Source organism: Sordaria macrospora, chromosome 2, assembly GCF_033870435.1.
Source record: "Sordaria macrospora chromosome 2, complete sequence".
Lineage (NCBI taxonomy): Eukaryota > Fungi > Ascomycota > Sordariomycetes > Sordariales > Sordariaceae > Sordaria > Sordaria macrospora.
In genome coordinates, this window is record NC_089372.1 from 4,778,041 (window position 1) to 4,800,489 (window position 22,449).

At 51.5% G+C, this 22,449-nt stretch overlaps 8 protein-coding genes and 1 non-coding gene across 9 annotated transcripts; 5 read left to right on the plus strand and 4 right to left on the minus strand.

Annotated features, from left to right (window-relative positions):
• Positions 1-464: 464 nt before the first annotated feature.
• SMAC4_03194 (uncharacterized protein) lies at positions 465-2,505 on the plus strand (the record flags this gene model as incomplete). The annotated part of the gene is made up of 8 exons (XM_066089904.1): positions 465-897; positions 960-1,026; positions 1,084-1,192; positions 1,253-1,342; positions 1,390-1,470; positions 1,533-1,604; positions 1,659-1,971; positions 2,027-2,505. 8 exons carry the CDS (start codon positions 465-467, stop codon positions 2,305-2,307), a joined length of 1,446 nt encoding a protein of 481 aa, XP_065946224.1. The 3' UTR covers positions 2,308-2,505.
• Positions 2,506-4,667: 2,162 nt separating this feature from the next.
• SMAC4_03195 (uncharacterized protein) lies at positions 4,668-6,213 on the plus strand. The gene is made up of 2 exons (XM_003349559.2): positions 4,668-5,067; positions 5,145-6,213. Exons 1-2 carry the CDS (start codon positions 4,872-4,874, stop codon positions 5,537-5,539), a joined length of 591 nt encoding a protein of 196 aa, XP_003349607.1. The 5' UTR covers positions 4,668-4,871; the 3' UTR covers positions 5,540-6,213.
• An 856-nt stretch (positions 6,214-7,069) lies between these two features.
• Positions 7,070-9,880, plus strand: SMAC4_03196 (uncharacterized protein; the record flags this gene model as incomplete). Its single annotated transcript, XM_003349560.1, has 1 exon — positions 7,070-9,880. One exon carries the CDS (start codon positions 7,070-7,072, stop codon positions 9,878-9,880), a length of 2,811 nt encoding a protein of 936 aa, XP_003349608.1.
• Positions 9,881-10,202: 322 nt separating this feature from the next.
• On the minus strand, positions 10,203-11,809 carry SMAC4_03197 (uncharacterized protein; the record flags this gene model as incomplete). Its single annotated transcript, XM_003349561.1, has 2 exons — positions 10,203-11,642; positions 11,714-11,809. The coding sequence occupies 2 exons, from the start codon at positions 11,807-11,809 to the stop codon at positions 10,203-10,205; spliced, it is 1,536 nt and encodes a 511-aa protein (XP_003349609.1).
• A 1,809-nt stretch (positions 11,810-13,618) lies between these two features.
• On the plus strand, positions 13,619-13,712 carry SMAC4_13286. The gene is given in 2 exon segments: positions 13,619-13,656; positions 13,671-13,712. It is a non-coding gene; the product is annotated as a tRNA-Leu (tRNA).
• A 465-nt stretch (positions 13,713-14,177) lies between these two features.
• On the minus strand, positions 14,178-14,609 carry SMAC4_03198 (uncharacterized protein; the record flags this gene model as incomplete). Its single annotated transcript, XM_003349562.1, has 1 exon — positions 14,178-14,609. The coding sequence occupies one exon, from the start codon at positions 14,607-14,609 to the stop codon at positions 14,178-14,180; it is 432 nt and encodes a 143-aa protein (XP_003349610.1).
• A 2,308-nt stretch (positions 14,610-16,917) lies between these two features.
• On the minus strand, positions 16,918-17,757 carry SMAC4_03200 (uncharacterized protein). Its single transcript, XM_003349564.2, has 3 exons — positions 17,276-17,757; positions 17,099-17,219; positions 16,918-17,028 (listed from the first exon to the last, which is right to left on the minus strand). Exons 1-3 carry the CDS (start codon positions 17,672-17,674, stop codon positions 16,997-16,999), a joined length of 552 nt encoding a protein of 183 aa, XP_003349612.2. The 5' UTR covers positions 17,675-17,757; the 3' UTR covers positions 16,918-16,996.
• An 859-nt stretch (positions 17,758-18,616) lies between these two features.
• On the plus strand, positions 18,617-19,850 carry SMAC4_03201 (uncharacterized protein; the record flags this gene model as incomplete). The annotated part of the gene is made up of 3 exons (XM_003349565.2): positions 18,617-19,204; positions 19,273-19,384; positions 19,462-19,850. Exons 1-3 carry the CDS (start codon positions 18,830-18,832, stop codon positions 19,848-19,850), a joined length of 876 nt encoding a protein of 291 aa, XP_003349613.1. The 5' UTR covers positions 18,617-18,829.
• A 64-nt stretch (positions 19,851-19,914) lies between these two features.
• Positions 19,915-22,333, minus strand: SMAC4_03202 (uncharacterized protein; the record flags this gene model as incomplete). The annotated part of the gene is made up of 4 exons (XM_003349566.2): positions 21,889-22,333; positions 21,638-21,830; positions 20,162-21,510; positions 19,915-20,076 (listed from the first exon to the last, which is right to left on the minus strand). Exons 1-4 carry the CDS (start codon positions 21,970-21,972, stop codon positions 19,915-19,917), a joined length of 1,788 nt encoding a protein of 595 aa, XP_003349614.1. The 5' UTR covers positions 21,973-22,333.
• Positions 22,334-22,449: the final 116 nt, after the last annotated feature.

A 22,449-nucleotide genomic window follows, 5' to 3' on the forward strand; every position in this document is an offset into this window, starting at 1 on the left:
CGTAAAGTGGGAGCTTTGACTCAATTCCTTGACAGGGCCAACGGCGCCAAGAACTTGGGGGCCATGGGGGTGTGGGGAGCAGAGGGGGTCTGGAAATATGGAGATCGGATGGTGTACCGGTTTACACTGTGCCGTGTAAGTCGAGTGGGTCCAGCAACGACATTCCGTCAGACATCAAGAGCCTCTAGCATGGAAAGAGCACACGAAGGAGAAGCTCCTTCCCCATGATATCTCTTTTGAACATTTCTTTATGGTTCACCACCAAGATGACAGTTTTACTTCAAAATCAGGCTCTTATTCCAGCTTCTGCTTGTCCACCAAATTGGACCCGGGTGAGGACGAAGAGCTTTCGGTGCCGTTCAACTTACACTCCTCGCTCAGGCTAGCGTCCCTCCATCGGTGACGAACTACAAGTACTTTATCCGACAACATTGTCTCTCATTCTCCTACCGCTTGTTACAAGCATGTATTTCTGTCCGATACGCAACCAGTTCCTCCAGCCCCGTTCTCAGCCTCCTTCCCAACCTCCTTCCCAACCTCCTTCTCAACTTCCATCTCAACCCAATTCTCAACCCGGGACTCGCACCGGTCATGGACAGCCCAATCCTCCTCTTATGCAAGGTAATTCGGTGGGAGTTGGCAGGGGCAGAGTGTCTCGCAATATTGTGACCATACCACAGAGCCATTTCAACGATGATGCCCTCGCAAAGATCGAAACCTTGTTCGAGACCATCTTGGATGCTGTCAGTGTCGGGGGCCCCGTTGTGATACCCTATCGGCGGTCGACTAATGCCCAGACATTCAACGCAACCGCTTTTACCTCAAATCCAAGTGATGGGCGGCACATAGATTCCGTAAGATTTCCTGGACGTAATCCGCAGGAGCTTCGAAGATTTGGTCAGTCAAACCACCAAGTTGTCGTCGGCTAAGCTCTGTAGCACTGACCACATTATTTACAGAAGCCTTGTTTCGCATCATTGAGCTTTCTCACGAAGCCCTCTTATCTGGGACTCTGATTACCAAGAGGTGCGTTACCGTCAGTGTTCAAATCGGTACATGCACGCTTGATTCTGACTTGGACAGGAACATTTACTACCAAAACATGGAACTGTTCAGGTCACAGAGCATGGTCGACGAGATGGTGGACAATCTTGCATTCACACTCGGAGTAGGGCGTGGTGATCTGAACATTGTACGTATTTGACACTTTTCCGGTTCATCTCCTCAACTCGTAATGCTCATGGTGCTTTAGGTAGCCACCGCAAAGGGCCTCATTGCTGGTCAGGTGCAACTTATGATGCGGGGAGGTACCAGCATCAATTGTGCCGAGTCTTCTGACAGTGTAAGTATCTCTGTCCGCCCAGGAGCTTCATTGACTGACTGTTCCAGGGTGTTCTGCTACCATCAATCAGTGCAGTCGAGAAAATCGACTTTCAATCCGTCAAATGGCTTCTCGTCATTGAGAAGGAGGTATGACTTCTTCCGCCTGTGTATATCCTTACCAGGACTCTTCCACTGACGTATACGGGCAGGCCACCTTTCGAACCCTGTCAGCTTCGCGCTACCACGCAGTCTCTCGGGCAGGAAGTGGAATTCTGGTGACTGTAAGGCTATGTCAATCTCTGCAATGGCAACAGTGCTAACAAGTACATTCTCAGGGAAAAGGATATCCCGACCTTGCTACACGAAAGTTCCTCGCAACCCTCCACTTTGTTCAACCACGTCTACCTATGTTTGCCTTGGTCGACTTTGATACCCACGGGATCTCTATCCTTCGGACGTACCAATACGGCAGCCAGCGGCTTGACCATGAGGAGCGCACTAAAGTGCCCAGGTTAAGATGGCTTGGTATTCGCAGTAGCGATGTCCTCTCGCAGACAATGGTGACGCAAGATCCCTCAGCCAACAACCAGGACAGCCAATCGAGCCAAGACCTCTCGAGTCAGGAATCAATCGCTTATTCTGTGGATGGTGAGTGCATCGTTGGGCAGGTACACGACTTGTGCTAACTTGTCAAATTCCACAGCGCTCCAAGACGAACGTCCGACGAAAAGACCGAGAACTCGAAGAACGAAAAGCCACCCAAGCGACTCCACAGCGCCACTCAACGAAGGGGACAGGGAGAAGGCCGTCAGCGTTTTGCGAGACATTTGCACCACGGCAAGACTTGACTCATCAGGGCGGGAACACAAGCTAGAACTGCAGAGAATGTTGATGCTCAATGTCAAGGCTGAGATACAGGCGGTTGATGATTTCGGCGATATTACGAACTGGTTGGATGAGCGACTGTTATCCCAAAGCAGGTAGTATGTGAACTCGCATTAACGGAGACAAGGACAACTAATGTTTGGGTAACGTGGTCGTTCTGACATGTTGCAACGAGAAGAAAACAAATCAAGAGATAGAAACCGAAGATTGAAACCTAAAACTATAACGAAAAAAAGAAAGAAAAAAACAATCAAAAAGGTTCCCACGGGTCAATTCCACACTGGCCAGAGTGGAACGTCTGTGGATTCGTTCGATGAGAGGATCTAACTCCCGACCTTTGCACTTTAAGTGTGCAACGCTCTAATAACTGAACTAATCGAACTTTATTAATATTATGACTCCAAATTGTACTTCAAGTGCCTCTATTTGGGGTTAAGGGCTGTTTGAGCGGGTAGGAGAGGGTTGGGGGAGATTGGGGGGAGGGGGCGGTGCATGCGCGTGCATGCGGTATGAGTTCTACATCTGTAACATTCATTCATCAAGCAATGGAAGAAGGAAAGAGAGGAAGCATGTTCAGGACCTCAAGAACATCTTCGCAAAAATATGAAGCTGGCATATCAGAACCATACTCAACGCCAGGGCTGAGATACAAGCGGTTGTTGTCATGTTTCCAAGAGTTTTGGGTCCAACACAAACTGTTTTTCCTCTAGTGCAACTTTCACTCCGCCTCCTCTGAGACAGACAAACAGTCAGGACTCTTCAGAGCAATCAAAACCCGAAATTTTCTCTGAGACGGTCTCCTGCTCTTAGACCCTGATGGACATATCTCTGAGCTTGTGGGTTGTCTAGGTCATTCTAACATGCTGTACTCCTTCCATGACGGAGGTCATCGTCAAAAGTATTCCCCCCTTCCTGCGTAAAAACCCTCCATTCCCTTTCAATTTGTGCTGAACAACACGGTGCAGACTTGTAGTATCTAGAAGAAGTTCAGGATGTTAGATCCCAGTTTTTAACAGACGGAGAAAATGAATTGCTCACCGATTTCTTGGTTCCGGGCTGGCTTTGAAGCAGACACGAGATTCAACACCGTATTTTCAGGATCGTAAGTGAGGTTTGTTGCTTATTCCATGTCTTCCACGCTGATTGGATTTGGGATCGTTAAAGGGCCTTCCGTTAGTGACAAGGTATGGATAATATCGCCCCATTTACTCCCCGGTATCCACAAAAATCCTCCTAAGGCGACGAACCCGCCCATCACCGCGATATTTTCCACCATCAAGCCATCAATCACTCTTTGGTCTCCTTGATGTGTTCCAACTTCATAACGTCAAACTGTGTTCTTGCGAGGTACATGCAGCTCCTTAGCTCTCGATGCCAAGGTACTCATCATGAAATGCGGTGGAGCACTCTGAGGATTTCCGTCGGAGTGTCTTGAACAATGACGATGTGTTGTTGTTGTTGTTGTCGGCTTGTGTTTCTGTGGGTTTTCTTGTCGATTTGAACTGATGGATGCTCTTCTCTGGGACGCCTCGGTTGGCAGTCGGTACGATGGGAACGGTGTCTGGTAATGCTGTCTTGCTTGTAGAGTGGGGGCCGAAAATAACTGGCTGAAGGTGCTCTGGGTGGGAGGCACGCTCCTGGTGTAGAAATGCTCGTGGTGCTGCACCAGGTTTGAATGGGATGGTTGACTTTCGGCTCTTGGTCGAGCATCTCTGTCCTTCGCAGAGGGTCTGCTCTTGTCGTCCGCCGGAGACTGAACGAAGTCGGTCATTTCGAGGATGGGTTGTTGTAAAGTAATATGTGGTGCTTGCGTGATGAACAAAAATCGAAATATAACGGATACACTGAGAGAGTCCGCGCCATTAGAAATTTGTAGCGGCGATGTCAAGAGGGCGATACAGCTCAGTTGCTGGAGAGTGTCGGAGACGTACTTGCTAGATGTATATAGCTCCTTCCTGATCCAGGTTTGCGCTGTTCGGGTTCTGCTCTCTATCAGTAAAGGCAGGAGCCGTAAGCATTCGAACTAGGGACGGAATCTTCAACTTGTCGCTTTCTTAGGTCTACAAGTAAGTTTGCGCAGGATTCAAGATGTGAAAGCTTGACAAAATGAAGTCGACATCTGCCAACAAAAAGAAGAAGTGAGGCAAGCACGCATGGCTTTTCGAGAATTCAGGATCGGAATGACGCCGACGAGAGGTATTTACTGCCCAGAGGAAGTTTCAATGTCTGGAAAACCCCTCTCGGAAGATCTTCCGTATATCTCTATGATGGCCAACAGATGAAGAGACCTTGGAAATGAGAGTGTCCAAGAACTAAATATGCAGTTGCATCTGATGTTGTCGTTAGGCAGTGGATGGGTAAAAGAGACAAATACGGAAGGTGGAGCACAGTGTGGACTCGTTCATGTGAAAGCGCGCACAGTTTGGGCGAAAAATTTACCCCTCCAAAAATTTTGCAGAGGCAACGACAGCAGGGTCAGTCTCTCTGATGTCAGTTGTCGATTTCAGTCTGCCAGTTGCCAGTACACTCCCTACAATATCATTCCGTTAGGCCTCTCATTCATCATTGGCAATATCCAGCATACCCAGACGTCCTTCACCTCAACTTACCTTAGATAACTCAACCAAATATTTCTCCAACCCCACCTCCCCACAACCATCAACATGGCCCCTCAGTTGAACGAGGAGGAGATTGACGATCTCATCTATTTCGCCCGCGCGGGTGAGAAGGATGACTTGACCACCACGCTCACTGAGCTTGCCGAGAGAGAGAAGGTTTCGGTTGCAGAGATCATTGCAAGCGCAAAGGATGAGGGCAAGTCGACTTGCTTGCACATGGCGGCGGGCAACGGCCACTTGGGTATGTGCTGAAGAGGACCCTCTTCTTATACAAAGACGAATGTGTGAATTTAAAAAAAAACTGACACCATCGACCAGATATCGTCACTCTCATCCTCTCAGAGTTCGCCTCCCGGCCAAAGGAGAAGCAGGCGTACATTGACGCCGCCAACGAGTACGGCAACACCGGTCTTCACTGGGCCGCCCTCGGTGGTCATCTCGACGTAATCAAGCTGCTCATGGCGGCTGGTGCGTCGCCGGCTCTGGCCAACGACAAGAACTACGTGCCTCTGGACCTGGCCAGCTTTGGCGAGAAGCACGACGTGGTGGATTACTTCCTCGAGCAGGCGGGTGGTCTTGAGGACAAGAACACGGCGGAAGGCCTCAAGGCTGCTGCTGAGGGCTTGAAGGTGGATGATGACGGCAATGTCGAGTTCAAGATGTCTGTTGGCGACACTTCCGAGGCTTCGGGTTCCGGGTCGGCGCAAAACTAAGGAAAGATATGGCCGTTGGGAAAGTTTGAGGGTTCAGGTGTTGGATGATACCACATAAACACGATTCATGGCATTTGTTTTTTTCCTGTTCGGTTAGGTGCACAAAATTGATGGTTATAAAGCGGCAATAGGTGACCAGAGCTGTGGATAACAAGAGGCGTTGTGATGCTTCGGTGCTTATCTGTTGATAAGACAGAATATCAAACGCGGAAAGCGCGGAAAGATGTTTTTGGATACCTCACAGAGATACCATACAGCTGGAGTATAAGGGGCCACATGAAGCACACGCCGCATCACGGCATCGTTGTCCAGGGTCTTGCCGTGGCTCACATACGTATTATTTGCTGGAGAGTGACTCGCTTTAGAAGCTATACAGGGGTGAATGCCGGCAGATGAAAACAGATGAACATGAATTTGGTTCGAGAAGGAATGGAAGTGGAGGCGCTGATATCAGTGAGGGTGAGAAACCTGTACGTGTACAAAGAAAAGAAAAATTGTGCCAAAAAGAGAGAGGATGGTCTCGACTCGTTTAGCTTCCACCTCCAAGTGAGCCCCCACGCCCGGTGCAAGCCACCGCGTGTGAGGTTCGACTTCATTTGTGGGGCTTACCATTTATACCCCGCTGAAGACAATGGAAAGGTACAGTAGCAGGCTTTTCGGGCTAAAGATACCAAGACCCAAGTGATGGCACTGAACACCCCGAATGGAGCCAGTTACCGGTACTTACCCTTATGAGGACACACCTGACCAAGGTCAACATTGCGAAAAGTGAAGAGACACTAAAGAGAGAATGAAAAGGTCCCGAGTTGAAGTCTTCAGCGACGGTTCTGGCTGAAGCCCCCATAGTCACCGGTGTGGGTACACAGACCCGCTCTCCGCACAGCTGGGTGTGGGTAAATGTGGGGTTAGTAACCCTGATCCCTGACAGTCCATTGGCTCCCGTCGCGATCGCGTCTGGGGAAAGTGTGGGCAGCGCCGGGCAGGCACGAGAGAGAGGTCGGGGACTCGGGGTAACCACGAACGACACCGGCCAAGCGAGACGTTGCGGTTCAAGGAAGGAACTGGGGTTCTTCAGGCAGGATCAATTGCTGCTGCCAGCCATTTTCTTCAGCGGTTCCGGTATTTTTGGTGTGCAATGGTGCAGGTGTGGTGTCCATGAGACCTCTTGCAGCGATTCGGGCAGTCACTTCACTCCCCCACGCGACCGACAGAACCCCAATCCGATGTGGAGTGGAATTCGTCCCGTCCAGCTCTCGAATTCCGTCGTCGTCTTTCTTTCCGTCTGTTCCTCCTCCACCCTTTTTCTCCGACGTCCATCTTCCACTTTTTTGTCCTCCGTTCCACAACCACATGCCCGTCCCCACCAAGCCATACGACGTCTCCGATTTCCGACATGCCCAAGAGCAGCCGTCTCAACTGCTAACAAACGACCTATGCATACAATAATGAGCATGCATTCTTACCTGTAGCGATTGCGCATGTAGTGGGTGACACCTCATCTCGTCCACCCGAGACCACCATCAGCCAAACATGTCGGTCCAGCAACAACAACTCCCGCTTCCCAACGGCCCCGGCCCTCATGCCACCGGGACCCCCACCGGCGCAACTACCACTGCCGGAACCGCCTCTCGCTCTACTCCCTCCGTCGCCTCACCATCTCCCGGTCCGTCGTATAAGCGCGCAAGTCGTAAAGGCGCGACTAAGCGTTTTGCCTGCAACTATGAGGACTGTAACAAGGTGTATTCCAGGGCAGAGCATCTCCAACGCCATCAGCTCAACCACGATCCCAAGGAGATATACCGTTGCGATGCCGCCGGCTGTGAACAGCAGTTCGTTCGCGCCGATCTCCTATCACGCCATAAAAAGCGGCATTCGGCCTCATATGTCCCCCGAAACCGCTTGCCTAGCTTCAGCACCCCCAAAGACCACCATGACCTGCTCACTCCGGGCCAATCGACCTCCTCTCAGGGCCAGACACCCGCCTCGTCCGCTTCTCACCAGGTAGCCATCGAGTCTCGGTCCATCTTTCAAGGCGCTCCCCATGATGCTGCCATCCTCCTCATTCCCGATTCCCGCTCGCAACAGTCGCAGTCGCAACACCAGGTTCTGCCTTCTCTTCAGCATCTCCAGTCCCACCATCATCAGCAGCAGGGGCACCACTCACACCATCAGAGCTCGTCAGCCATGGGCCAGCATACGAACTCACACTGGGCATCTTCAGCAACCAACATATCACCTGCTCTTCCGCCTAAAAATGAGTATTTCCAACGAAATGTGAACCACGGCCACATGGCGAATCAACAGCCGCCCCTTATGCCATATAACCCCAACGTCGACTTTCCCAGCGAGGACCTGGCCAGAGAAAACTTCGCCGTTTGGCTGTTCAACCCACAAGACTACAACTGCGACCTCAGCGTCCCTCATCTCCCCTTCCTCGACGGTGGACTCGAGTCGGCATTGAACAACAGCATCCATTACGACTATGACTCCATCACCAGCGGCCGCTCTCAGGTCGATAGTGCTCCCACCCGGGTCACCGAGTCCGACAGCGATTTCATCACCGAGGCCCGTCTCCAGGAAATATCCAGCCTGTTCTTCACATACAATGCGAAGCAGTTAAGAGACAAGCCCAACGGGCTGCGAATCACAGAGGTTGTCGATAAAAGTGGCTGCGGAACTATGCCAGTCCTAAATCTCGATATGACGCGCGACTGCTTGCAGGAGTATTGGGACCATGTGTCGGCTCGCCTCCCAATTGTCCACCAACCCACCTTCTCTTATAATAAGTGCTCGGTGTACCTCCTCATGGTCATGATCGCGCTAGGCGCTGCGTCCCTTCGCATGAGAAACTGTGGCGACTGCTACACCCACTACGATGTCGTTGCTGACATTATCGTCCTGGGCGTGCGGTTGGATATACTGGATACGGTGGATGCCATTCCGCCTATAGCCTTATGGGTTGCGCAGGCATTAGTCTTGCTCGAATTTTACGAAAAGCTCTACTCATCCAGACGCCTACACGAGCGAGCCCAAACTTTCCACGAAGTCACCCTCAACCTTCTACGCCGAGGGAGTCCACTAATCGGCCGCTCAGGCAGTGAATCGCCTCCGGAACCTACTGGCTCAGCAGATTATAACGGCAACACTCACAGCGGGACGAGCCTGGACTCCCGAACTTGGTGGTCTCGTTGGGCGCAAACCGAGTCAATGCATCGCGTTGTTTTTGCCGCTTTTATGTTGGATATTACCCATGCCGCCATGTTTGGCCACAAAGCCAACATGGTGCCATATGAGATACAGCTGCCTTTACCATGTGATGATAATCTGTGGTCGGCCTCAAACCCCGACAATGTTCGCCAGCTGGATCAAAACCTCCGGATGTATGGCGTCAAGCAGGTATCGTTCCTTGAGGGGCTCAAACTCGCAATTCACGGCAAAGAAGTCATGACCCATTCATTTGGCCGCATGATCATCATGTCTGGTCTCCTCAGTGTCGGCTGGCATCTTCGACGCAAAGAAACACACAATCTGATGGATCTTACAAAGATTCCTAACAGCAAAAGCGACGGTTGGAAGATGACATTGTTGAGCGCGTTCGATCAGTGGAAAGCCTACTTCGACAAAGCCCAGGGGTCTCTGGGAGGGTCCAACATGGTCGATCCCATTGTGCCCTATGCCGGTTCAAACGGCCCGATACAGAGTGCCGCAGTGCTCTATCATTTGGCTCACTTCAGTTTGTTTGCTGACATTCTGGACTGCCAGATCCTTGGCGGCGCGAAACGTCTCTTGGGCCAAAAAATATCCGATCAACGCTATACCATGATTGTGCCCAAGATGAAAGCCTGGGCAAGCATGCCAGGCACTCGTCATGCGATTCTTCACGCCTACAAAGTACTCCATTGCATCCTTGTTGATCCAAGAGGAAACAAGGGCGAGCAGAATTGGCAAAACAAAAGCCATGGGCTTCCACCGATCACCCTGCAACCATATTCTTGCCGCAACGAGCCTGATCCACACCGACCGTGGATCATGTACATCGCTGCCCTAAGCATATGGGGCTTCGTACGTGCTTCTACACTTACTAGTGCTGCGCCCCTTTCGAATATCAGTTCTCGCCTCAGGAAGCCCGAGCAAGTCAACTTCAATCGCGTTGCCGCTTATCTCTCCAAAGTCGCAGCTCTTTCCGAGCTGCCGGAGTCCGCCGCAGCCGGCCTCAAGGATGGGTTACCTGAACTGCTTGACGTTCTATGCTCGGTCCTCTATGAAGCCAACTCGGAACTTCTCAAAGAGGCATGTGAGCGGCTCACTTGCTGCAAGGACATTCTTACCTCAGAGCAATAATAATGGTGTACAACGAGGAATGGGGGTAAGAATAAACTGGACACGCTTTACGTCCCCTTCGAATAGGTAAGACTTTCCTGCGCCTAGTAGGACCGGGTCACAAGGGACACGCGGAAGATAATGTATGTATGCTTCCTTGGATATAACATCAATTGGTGGTAAACCGAAGCAGTGATCTAACTATCTCTCAAGTCTAGAACCTTTCGGCCCACTAAAGTGCGTATGGGAAAGCCTCAGCGTGCCGGATAGTCCGGTTACTGAGAATCAGTGATCAATCCGCCCCGGATAAACCATCGACTGCACGTTGCGATGTCGATATCCATCACAGCTTGAAGTATCCGCTCCACAACTTCCGCAGAGTGCCCTTAGGATCCCACTTCAGTGCGACTTGCTTCAGCTTGGCGTGATTATCCGCTCCATAGCTCTCGAACACGCTTTGTCTATTACCGGCGTAGTTGGCATAGACAAAGCCATGACTCAAACCCCGGCTCTTAGCAAGGTCGTTGATTTTACCAATCACTTCCTCGGAATTGCTTTCCATCAGATCATCAAGCGCACTATCTGCCCACTGTGCCGTCAACTGGATCAGCATCAGGGGGCCATCGCTCTGCTTCAGACCCAACGCGTTCCCACCATTCTTCTCCATTGCCTTCAGCACATTGAGTGGGATAGCTTGGAACGCCAAGAAGGGGGTCACCGCAGTGCCCTTAGCGGCGGCTAGAAGCTTCTCGACATGTTCCTGCCAGAGAGGTACGATGTCGAGGAGAAGGGAAGCATCCGTAGCCTTGACTGTCGTGTCCCACCATGTCTGACGGGAGCCGTATGGGACGTCAATCTCACGAGACACGGTCGACACGTTGACTATGGATTTGGTGTTCATGATGGTTGGCAGGGACTCGAAAGGTTGGAACACCCCAGGGACCTCCTCATGCGCACTATCCGATGTGTTGGGCAAGTCTGCGTGGAACAGGTCGCTAATCACAGCGTAACCACCCAGCATATCCATATGCGTCAGGACCATGTAACTGTGGGCCTTGTTGTCGGCCGGCATGCCGTTAACCGTCAAGTTCTGGTACGCCGTGATGGCGGAGGCGGTGGCTGCGCCGGGGATGATGAGACTGTTGTGCCAGATATTGCCGCCTGGTTGCTCGTACGCCGCCACGTCGAAGCGAGTCACGATGCCGAAGTTGGAGCCGCCTCCGCCGCGCAACGCCCAATACAGATTCTTATTCTTAGTGGGAGACGCATTGACGATGAGTCCGGAAGCGAGAACGACCTCGTAGTTGCGCACGTTGTCGCAGGCCCAACCGTACATCCCGGAGAAGTACGATATACCTCCGCCGAGAATCAGACCGCTGACCCCCACGTCAGCCACACGGCCGCCCACGACAACGAGCCCCAGCGTATCGAGGGCCTGCGAGACGTTGATCCATCTGTTTCCAGCGCCGATCGATACCGTCTTACGGTCCGATGCCACGTTGAGGGCAGTGAGGTACATCAGGTCAATGGTGACGCCGCCATCGGAGTTGGAGCCGCCTGCAAAAGCGGTGTGGCCGCCACCCTTGACGGAGAACTGGGTATTCAGCGAGACAAGCAACTTCACGGTTGTAGCGACCTCGAACGCATTCACAGGCGCCACAAAGCAGGCGGGTGCGATGTTGTCGGTCTGGCGGCTGGACCAGTAATTGTTCTCCTTGGCGTAGGCGGGAGAGTCGGGATAGTTAACGCGCCCAGGAGGCAGAGCAAGCTGGATGGCTTTGCACTGGATGATGAGAATGTCAGCTTGGATTCAGATTGGACATGAACGTTCAGGATATCTGGCTGGAATCTTACGGCAGCGTCGGATGACGGAGTCCACAGAGTGCAGCTTCCTGCGGTCGCGAGGGCGAGGGCACCAAGCAAAATCTTGTTAAGGCCCGAGGAAAGCATGGTGAAGGTTTGAGGTGTTGGTTCTCAGCCTGGTAGTTGAGAGACGGGAAGATGGGAATAATTATACTGGCTGAGAAGTTTTGTAGCTCGAAAGCCAACCTGGACCGCTCGCCCAGACCGGTGCCTGGGCTGGCGCTGACCACATGGCTCCTTGCTTCCGTCCGAGGTTCGGATCATGCATGTTTGACAGCGTTCAGGGCCGATATGGGATGGACAACCTTACAAAACCAGACATGTGTAAGAAGTGAGGAGCGGGCAGTGGAGGTCTGGGGCAGCCATGATGACTCCTGTCAAGCGTTCTTTGTCCATCACTTTCACCACATCAATCTACTACCCGTTCACCGATTCCACTAGCTCCTATACTTGCATGTTTCACATATGGGGCGATTCCTCTTTCCCTCGTCCATTCCTTTTGATCACTCCATCTCAGACCCAAGGGTCTGGCACTTAACCAACTTCATCCAGAAAATACCGATCGAACTTGCAGTGTACAAGTCAGATGAGACACTCCTTCCCATTTACTCGCATATTAGTCTAGTTGGTCGTAACCCCTGCCAAGCGAAAAGGTTGGCGTTCCAAGGCCCAAATGGTCGGGTCGGTTGGCAGTAAACGGCGCAAGCTGTCAAAGCTGTCAAGTCCTCTCAGTCCTTGTCGATACTGTGCACTACGCGAGCGGGTGGCGGTAACGAGGCGGGCGAGGCGAATGTGAGGGTGAGTTCCACGAATCGATCTCTACATGCAACCACGATACATGTGAAGATGCAGGACTAACCGTAATATCGGGTCAACTATGAGAATTGCATTGTTCAAAAGAAGAATGTCCATATTGTTCCAGACCCTGGATTCTTGCCTGGAAACTGACAGTGTTACCTACGTTCCCCTCCAATCTTGGTTACCAACTTCCGTTCAAGATTTCGATAGTGTCGTGATATGGTACTTGAAGACGAATTAGAGGGGAGGCGGTGACCCGGCCGGAAGTCCGACATCCCCGGTGATAACTCCACTCAAGGCCCGGGACGAGCTGTTCCCGAGGAGGAGGTGAATGATCACTGAGCTAGGGACATCCTTAAAACTGACGGATAGAAACATAGGTACTGTGTTATTCCCAGCCACTCACATGTCTCTCTCAAGTTTTCAACCAATGTCAGAGCCCGGTACAACAGCCGAAGAACCGTTGTGGTGGGTTTTGAGCTGCGACAGTTGCACGACATCGCCTTGCCATTTGCCAAGGATTTTACACAGTGTGTCTAGCCAAGTATTTAGTATCTAGGAAACAACACAGAACACAACACGCAGCACGTGAACGAGACGGCGTCATCGTCGAATCCATTCTTCATGGCAACTTCCGGATCATCTTGCACCCTCTTCCATCTCACCGCCTGCTTCCCTGTTTTGCTGCACTCTTTTCACGGATCCTAAGCTATCCGATGGGGAAGTGCCGATGGAGATTGGTGGGAAGCGTGCTCATCAAAAAGAAGGAACAAAAGTCAAGGGGCTGCAATCTAGATACCGAACAAAGCCGGAACCCTGGATGAAAAACCGGACTGACCTGGACGGAACATCACAACATTATCGACGGACTGAGTTTGACCATGACCATGAATTTGCTAGACGCCTTAACAGAACCGTGGTCGTCAATTGCGACTGAAGAGTAAGATATTCAGACACGAAAACAGCATTCACATTGGACCGAAGACACAAACACCGATATACCCAGATACCATTGATACTGGCGATGAAGTTATATTAACCATGCTTGATTGTACGATATAATTGCTATCACTATGATTGAGTTTCAACAATAATTAAGGCAAGATGGCCGAGCGGTCTAAGGCGCTGTGTTCAGGTTCACTTCTGAGTATCGCAGTCCGAAAGGGCGTGGGTTCGAATCCCACTCTTGTCACTACATTTCTTCTTGTGCTTTTTGTCTTTTCTGATTCCTTTTTCTTTTTGCATTTCCTCTCCTTCTTTTTCGGCAACATATCTGTTTCTGTTGCAGAATGTCTTATTAAATATACACAGGCGCCGAAAAAAGGTGTGGTTGTGTTGATGCATGAATGCAGCGGATTATATTGACGAGTACCTCGGGGTAACTTCCTTTTCTTTTTTCCTTCGTAAGTATACACACGTAAAGGACGACAGTTGAAGTTTGAAACAGTTGCTCTCTCTATTCGCTATGCAACATCCCTTGATTGAGTCTGCCAGCAGATCTACCATGCCAGATGCCCATCACTCACATCCACATCCACTTATTTCCCCTTCCTCAACCGATACAGCAGGAACGCATGAACAATCTTTCCCTCCTTTCGACTTCCTCCCTTTTTCCTCATTCGGGTTCCCACTTTCCAGTTCAACTTCACCTTCACTACTACCCCCGACAAAAAGTCATACTCCTAGGTGAAACCTCCTCCATGGCCAAGCCCGACCTGCCACCGCCACCACATCCCACAGCAGCCCCGATGGTAGTTCCTGACTCCACCGGCACCCATTCCACTTGCGAAAAAATAGGTTGAGGACCTTGTCCACAAATGGGCGATTCATCCACCTCCATTTCCATTCTCGGCTTCGGCTTCGGCTGCTGCTTAATAATTACTATCTTGATCTTCTTGGGAGGCGAGGCGGTGCTGTCTAGTCCTGTTGAACCGGAACCGGAACCGGAACCGGAATCGGAACTGGAACTGGAATATGGGAGTTGTAGCTGTGGAAGTACTGGAAGGGAGGGTTGCGGAGAGTTGGTGAGGGATGAGGATGAGGAGTCGGAGGAAGTGCTGACGCTGTCGGCTTTGCGTTTGAGTTCCATTTTGTTGTTGGGATCTGGTAGTAGGTTTGACTGGGTTGACTGGTTTGGCTGGTTTGACTGGGGGATGACGGTGTTTGTTGAAACTTTTGTTGGAAGTGGAAGATAGTTAAGGTTTGTAGATGGCCAGGGAGGATTAAAAATCTAGAGACTGGCAGGGAGATGTTGGTGAAGTAGTTGGCTTGAGGAGATGGTGGTGTGGTAGTAACTGGTATTATGATTGGTAGAGAGATAAGAAGATTGCGAACTTGGCCGGCAAGTTGCCGCAATATGTTGTAGAATAGAAAGATCAGGAGAAAGGGTTGAGTATTGCTGTTGAAGGATGCTGCTGATCGGATATCTTCCTGTTATGATTGGGAATGGTTAGCTCAAGATATAAATGTGAGGCTGTGAACGACGCCGAGTTTCTTCTTGAAACTGACGCTGCCTTGCGAGACATGTTGGAGAACGCTAGTTGAGGACCTGAGCCCCATTGCGAACCGTGATAATATCCTTTCTTTGTTGAACACAAAGCCTTTGAGTTCTCAGAGACAGCTCTGAAGCTGTGTCCTTATTTACCCTCTTGTCCGATTGAGCTAAGACAAAGGACCGCTGAACAAAGCAGTAGCTCACCTGAAACAATTCCCAAAATGGCCGTCACTTCTGTGTGTAGTATCTCAGTCTTAATTCCACGTGAAATGAGTTCCACGTGAATGCGACGATAGTGTCTCAAACAACGTCGTATCTGACACTTTTCTGGGAATCCCGATATTGGTCGGTTAATATATCCGTTGGCGACATGCAGTCAGCCATCTCACCATGACTGCCGAGACTGAATGTATCACCCTAAAATCTCATGTCCTTGTGATACATCAGCTGTAACTTTATAGGTTTTTCGGGCCACTCGTAATCGTGGACTGATGACGGCCGCATCCTTCGATTTCCTACCAACCACAGCCCATTCCGCCAATCCTGCTGCGGAGAAAGCGGCACAGTGACAACGTGTCAAGGCGGGTCCATCATGAATATCGGTGATCATCCTAGGACCTAGACCTCCCCCTTCCTCCACTCCTCAACGCTGTTTACTCAAAACAATACCTCCGTCTTTTTATTCACGATCCAAAGAACAAGAATCACCAACTTCAAAGATGGCGGAACCAACCCCCTCCCTCCCTGCCACCATGCAAGCCCTCCGCATCACCTCCTTCGGTGGCCCTTACACTCAAACCACCATTCCCGTCCCTCCCCTTTGATTCTCCGGCCTCATGACCTCCTCGTCAAAGTCGCCGTCGCCTCCCACTGCCACACCGGCACCATCATCCGCCTGGGCGCTGTACCCAGCATCCCGCTCCCTTTGACCGGATCCCACGAAGGATCAGGAACCGTCGTAGCCGTCGGTTCCTCCGTCGCAGCCGATGGCTCGTTCAAACCGGGCGATTGCGTCATGTGCGGTATTCCACTAGGACTTTGTGGATTGTGCGGGGATTGCACTGCTACCGGAGGAGGAGAGCATTACAAGCATTAGTGTGCGCATATCGATGGACACATCGGGATCCAAGTCGACGGGTGTTTGCAGAGTGCGCGGTTGTCGACAGCCGGACGAGCACGGTGATTCCGGAGGGTGTGTCGCTGTTGGCGGCGGTACCGCTGGGGTGTGCGGGCAGGACGGCGTGGAGGGCGGTTAAGGAGGCGGGCTTGCGGCCGGGGCAGTGGTTGGGGATTGTCGGGTCGGGTGGCGGGTTGGGACACTTGGTGGTGCAGTTTGCGACGAAGATGGGGTTGAAGGTTGTGGGTATCGAGGTGAAGGATGAGGGTCTGGAGCTGACGAAGGAGATGGGGGCGGATGTGGTTATTGATGCAAGGAAGGGGAAGGATGAAGTTGTTAGAGAGGTTGGAAAGGCCGTACTGGGGGATGATGGGAAGGATGTTGATCATAACGGGTTGTTTGCTACGGATGGTGTCGATGCTACTGACAGTTTGTCTGATGCGGATGATGCTGCTGGACTGGCGTGCGCCATTACAAAGATGCATGGATTGGTGGTGCAGGTTGCTCAGCCTTTGGAGGTGAAGATTCCGTTCATCGAGCTGATACTGAGGGATGTGAGGATCAAGGGGAGCTTGCAGTGTTCAGGGAAGGAAAGCGAGGAGCTGTTAAAGGTTTTCTCTGACCATGAGGTCAAGGTAAAAATGACTCCGTTCTATGGATTGGATCAGGTCGAGGAGCTGGAGAAGGTGGTTTCAAGCGGAAAGCTCCAGGGAAGGGCTGCGATTATTATTGACCCGCATCAACTTCAGCACGAGAAGGAAATGGTGAGACATTAGCTGAAAATTAACTGTATTTCACTTCCAAGACATCATTATTCATAAGCTCATTCTGTTGTTGTTTCTCGTCATACATGCCGTCAAGCTCTTTACTCCTTGATCTCCTGCTTCCGGAAGGTGTCTGCAATTCGGTTAGATTCTACACTTGACGAACACTTCACTCATCCCGGAATTCGCTCCTCGAACCATACCTGGAATATCGGGCATCCACTTGGGCTTGTTCTTGCAAAAGAACTCGCCCTTGGGAGGCACCTTTTCCGGCTCGTCAAAGGACCCCCACATGATATACCGGAACCTGTCTGCTGCTTCTTCCTATAAAAAGCGTGAGTGGTTGCTTTGTGGGAATACACTTTGTCGAATAATCTTACCCCGTATTCGCAGATATAAGCACCGCAGTCATCACAGAACTCCCTTGTTACACCATTGTGTTGCTTGAACTTCTTCGGAGTACCGGTCTCGTACTTGAAGCCCTTAACGGGGACCTTTGTGGTGAGACCATAGTTAGTCCCAAACGCCCTCTTGCAGCTGTTGCAATGGCAAAGTGTGGTTCTCGCATCATCGAGAGAGTCAAGCTCTAGTGAATATTGCAAGTTCTTGCAGACGCAACGGCCCTTCATGTGGATGCTCATGATGAATGTCTGGAGGAGAGGGTTCCTAGGGAAGGATGGTGACGCTCTGAACGTAACGGTCTGTGGCAGGCGAAGTGTTCTCAGCTGGCTGGCACGGAGGATCGAAGTTGGCTTGGGCAGGACTCGGCTGAGGAGCATTATCTGGCCGAATTTCCGAGATTGTTTGTTTCGATTCCGAAATGTTGTTCGTTCAGTCAAAGTCGAAGTCGAAGTTAGTTCTCAAAGGGATAAGTCGTGTAAGTCAACAGCGATGAACTGTGACGTCAACGATCTACAGTGCCTGGGGCAGTGGTCTGGGCGCCCAGAGGCCCTATCTCGGTTGCTCGGGTGCGGTTGCAGTCCCTGTTGCACAGTGCATGCTGCATGCCCGTCTGTCTCCACCTTCCTTTGGACGAACATCGCGGAGTTCTTTCGCTACACCACAACCTGTACTTAACTACGGAGTTGGTGTTTCTTTTTCCACTTTCAGAACTCGAGATACCTTGATGTGTAGGCTTCGGCTTTGGTATGAAGCAACTGATGAAGGATGCAAGTCAGCATTCGTGCCGCTGTGGACCCGGGTAGGGTTGGGCTTTGTTGCCATCCCCTGGAAAGCGCCAACAGAGACCCCTTAACTACAAGTCAAACAGTTGCTTTACAAACATGTGCAAACCAACAACATCCAAACGGGCGATGAGATGGCCAGATCCAACATGTCTTTAATCTTGAAAATGCTTGATCAGCTGGCTTCGTTGCCTGCGCCACAAAACCACGCGCGTCTCGCCCGCCAATCTTGCGTAACGCCACACTGTCGACCTTGCATCGCCGCAGCCCATTGTACATTAGAGTACCAAGACCCCCTCGATCCATTGAACCCCCTGGCTCTGGGGAATAACGATCTGTGAGTGATGCATTCGCGCGAGCCGAATCTCAGCTGACGCAAACATAGAGAAAAAGTCCACGGAAACTGTTGCCGCGACTTCCGCGATCTCGGGTGAATTGTTCCACATTTTCCATCAGCTGAAAGTTTGTGAAACCCGACATTTCCAAAAAGAAGGATATAAAGAATCCATCCTTCCCGCGACCCCAATCACTCAAAGACCGGGTCTTGGCGTTGCGATTTATTCCTGCCGCAAAAGAAACAGGGCATTAACAGCTTCCTTTTAACTAAGAGCGCTGCCGTGAGAGCTGCGGGGGTGTAAAAGCCGTCAAGGGCTAGTTCTAGATTACAAACGATACGTCACTCACCATACACAACACACCCGACACAACCAACGACAACCAACACCTAGCAAGATCAGTCAGGTCTGAGCCATGCATCTGAGAGATCTCTTATCCAGACGCGACAGCGACTCCGACTCGCGGTCCGTTGCGCCCTCCGAGACCCAGTCAGAAGCCGCCCATCGCTATGACATGCTAGCAAAAGTCCAGAGTGCCCTCGCCGGCATCATCGGCTTGGGCGCGTTACCGTCCATCATTCCACCTGGCAGAGAACACCATCACTGCAGGAAACGACCCGTCTTCATCGCTTGGCATCCCGTGGCGGACAACATAGGAGTGTTGTTTGCCGAGCATACCCGACTGGGCCAGGCTATCACCAAGGAGATGGGCGAGTTTCCGGATCCGACGAATCACTGGGCTGTGATAGTGGGGGACCAGGATACGGATTATTATCATGAGTTGTGGATGGTATGCTGGAAATCTGGGAAGATGCGGAATGACTGGGGTCCACTAACAAGATGCTGACACTGAAACAGGAGAAAGACTTCACAGTGGTGAACCAGCACGGCTTAGTCGGAACACAGAAGTGGACGAACAAACTAAAAGTTGGCGAGACAAGGTGGAATGATCAAGCCGTATTAGCAGCCAGTAAGTCCGTACCAAGGCCCCAGTGTATTCTCGAAGCACATCATCCTAAGAAACATTTCCTGCTCACACATAAACAGGCAACAAGGCAATCAAGAAGATGAATCCAAGATACGGCTTGATCGATAACAACTGCCAAATCTTCGCCTCCCACCTGCTCCTCGAGCTAGGCATCGAAATGGGCGAAAACATCAATACAGCCAAGGACATGAGAAACAAGTTACTCGCAGAATTCAGCAAGACATCCTGGCGCAAGAAACTGGCCAACAAGGACTGGCAAGCCCCGACATTCCTGAAAGTGAAGGAGATTCGGCGAAGTATCAGCCCTGCCTTTGGGCGAAGTGTGGATCAAGAAGAACAACAACCACAACATGAGGAGATGGTGATGGAGGAGCGACAAGCCAAGTTCCGACCTTTTAGTTGGGGAAAGAAGAAGGAAGTGGTTGCGCAACTTCCGACGCCTCCATGAGTACGGTATATCCCTTTGACACCGACAGAAACCACCAATGATATCCCCCAATACGTACCTATGATCAAACGGTCAGGGTATAATTCAAGTAATTCCCGTTCCCTGCCGCACGCGGATAGAACTCGAACGTGAGCGTGGCACTTTGGCCTGAAGCAATCACGGCATCCAGCGTCTGCCTCCGGATGATGAGCTTGTCGAAGTCGAAGTCCCACTGGCCACCATATGTCTGCTTTCTTGTTAACACTAGGCCTCAGACCTGAGTCTGCTGAAAGGGACAGGGAAAGAGAGAAGAAGGAAAGGGGGACACTTACACCACAGCCCTTCTGCAGCCCAGGCAACCACATGGTCCAGTCATCAAACAGGTACGACCCATCCGCCTTGATCATCTTCACCGCCGCCACCCGATGCAGCCCCTTCCAGACCACCGGAACCGACAAATCTTGACCCGCCGGCACCGCGCTCCCCGAGGAGATCGTCTGTGCCGGCACCGGCAAATCCCACTGGACGATCTCCACCCGACTCTTCGCGCCAGCCGAGAACGTAACCGTGATATTCGCCTTGGTTCCCGGCGCCGCGTCCCTGGAGAGATACTTGCCCAGGAACTCCTTCTTGAGGGTCACCGTCCCCTGCTCCTGGACCGCATAATCCTTTCCAGCCTTGAGCGGCACCCCGCCAACACTCAACGCCTTAAACCGGTTCCCATTCAACGCAAACGACAAGTTCCTCCCCTCTGCCCCGATATCCTCCCCAACCTTATTAAAAACATACGCCGAGCTCTCCTGCGTCGTCGCGCCACCATCCGTCGTACTTTCCGGCAACGAATTCTTTTTGCCCTTGATGGCATTAACAATAATCTCCACCGCGACTTCATCCCTCCACCGCCCCGTCTCCCTCTGCAAATTATCCAGTCCATTATCCCACAGCACCGGAACAATATTCAGCCTCCTCGCAGCTGACACGACGGTATCAAACCACCGCCACCTAGCGGCAGCCTCGAGACTCAACTGGCTCGCATCGAACTCGCCCAGATAAATCGGCACTTTCGGGTCATTAGTAATCGCCGTCAGATTTCCCCTCACAGCTTCCAGATCCGCCACCACAGCCACTTTATCGCTCTCACTTCCCCAGACCGTCTTCCCCCACGCTTGGAAAATGAAGTCGTAAGGCGAGTAATAGTGGAACTGGAAAGCCCACGGGTTCGTCATGTTCTTCGGCAACCTAAACCACCCATTTTGCATGCGATCAGCACCCCCCATGTTCAGCGCTGACAGGGTTACCACTCTCTGGGAATTCCACCCGCCAGAATCCCTCAGGGCGTGGATAAACAGGTCGTTAAGACCCATTAGTCTTTCGGCATCTTCAGCCGTGGAACCGGGAGGCTCGTTGATGGGCTCGAATGCTACGGTGGAGGGCTTGCAGGCGAGTTTGGTAGCGATTTGCAGCCAGCCGGCGTAGAACTTTTCGCGGATGAGAGTGGTGTTTTTACCTCCCGAAGAAGAGACGTCGGCCCAGGCCCAGGAGTCGTGGTGCATGTTTGTTACGACCAAAAGCCCCCGCGACGTGGCCATGTCGATTACGGTGGAGACGCGGTCGAGCCATTGGGGAGAAATGGTGTGGTTTGTTAGAGAGTTAGGCAACAAGAAGTGGTCGGAGTAGGTTACTGTTTGTGATAATGGTCAGTTTGTTGTGTCGGTTATGTCGATTGCTTCATTTATATGGAAGGCTCGGCCGCAGGGACAAAACAGAGTGGGGGAGGGACAACAGGAATGATGAATAGAAAAACATACCAGGAATCCGAACAGACTTGAACCCAGCTGATTTGACCACGTCAAGCGCATTGGCCTGGAAGATGGGGTTATTCCATGATCCTTCGTCGGGAACGGCGTCAAGTGTGTTTCCGAGATTCCACCCAGGAGTCGCGGCGTCCATGAAGGCTTGCGCCGAGAGCTTCTTGAAGCTAGCACCGGGCGGACATGTCGTCTGTGTAGACGAGCGTTGTTAGACAAAAGAAAAGACATACGTGCAAAAGATTCCTCACCTTCGGTCCCTGCGGTATCTTTGCCCCCAGCGTGCCATCAACAACCACCGAGAGGCCCAAGGCCAAAGTACTCGTGAACTTCATTTTGCCTTTTGGTCCGCCGCAGTAACTGTAACTACGACTGCCCTGACGAAGCACCACGATCTAAATACCATCATAATTCGGACTCTGAACTCGGAGGTGAGTTGAGCTTATAAGTGCAGTTATCCTCCGTTCACCGGTCCCAAAAGGGGAAATTACAACGGTGGCGTTACAACGAGATGGACATTCGGGGACTCCTCTTCCGTGTCTCTCTCCGCACTCCAATTCAGCCTAGGTCGACGGGCTCGCTTGAGCACAGGAACGTCGCAACCAAAGGATTTACTAGTGGACTATTTTGTCTTTTTTGTTGCGATGCAACCGATGTCCAGTTACTGGTTGTCATCGTTGGAGCTGGTGAAAATGGTGGTTGAAGACGGTAAGGAACGAGACTTACAATTGGGGCAGTTCTTTTTCGTGTAACATGTGAACGATGTGCCTGATGTCTTGAAGGAGAGTTCGGTGCTCTGTTATATCTCGTTA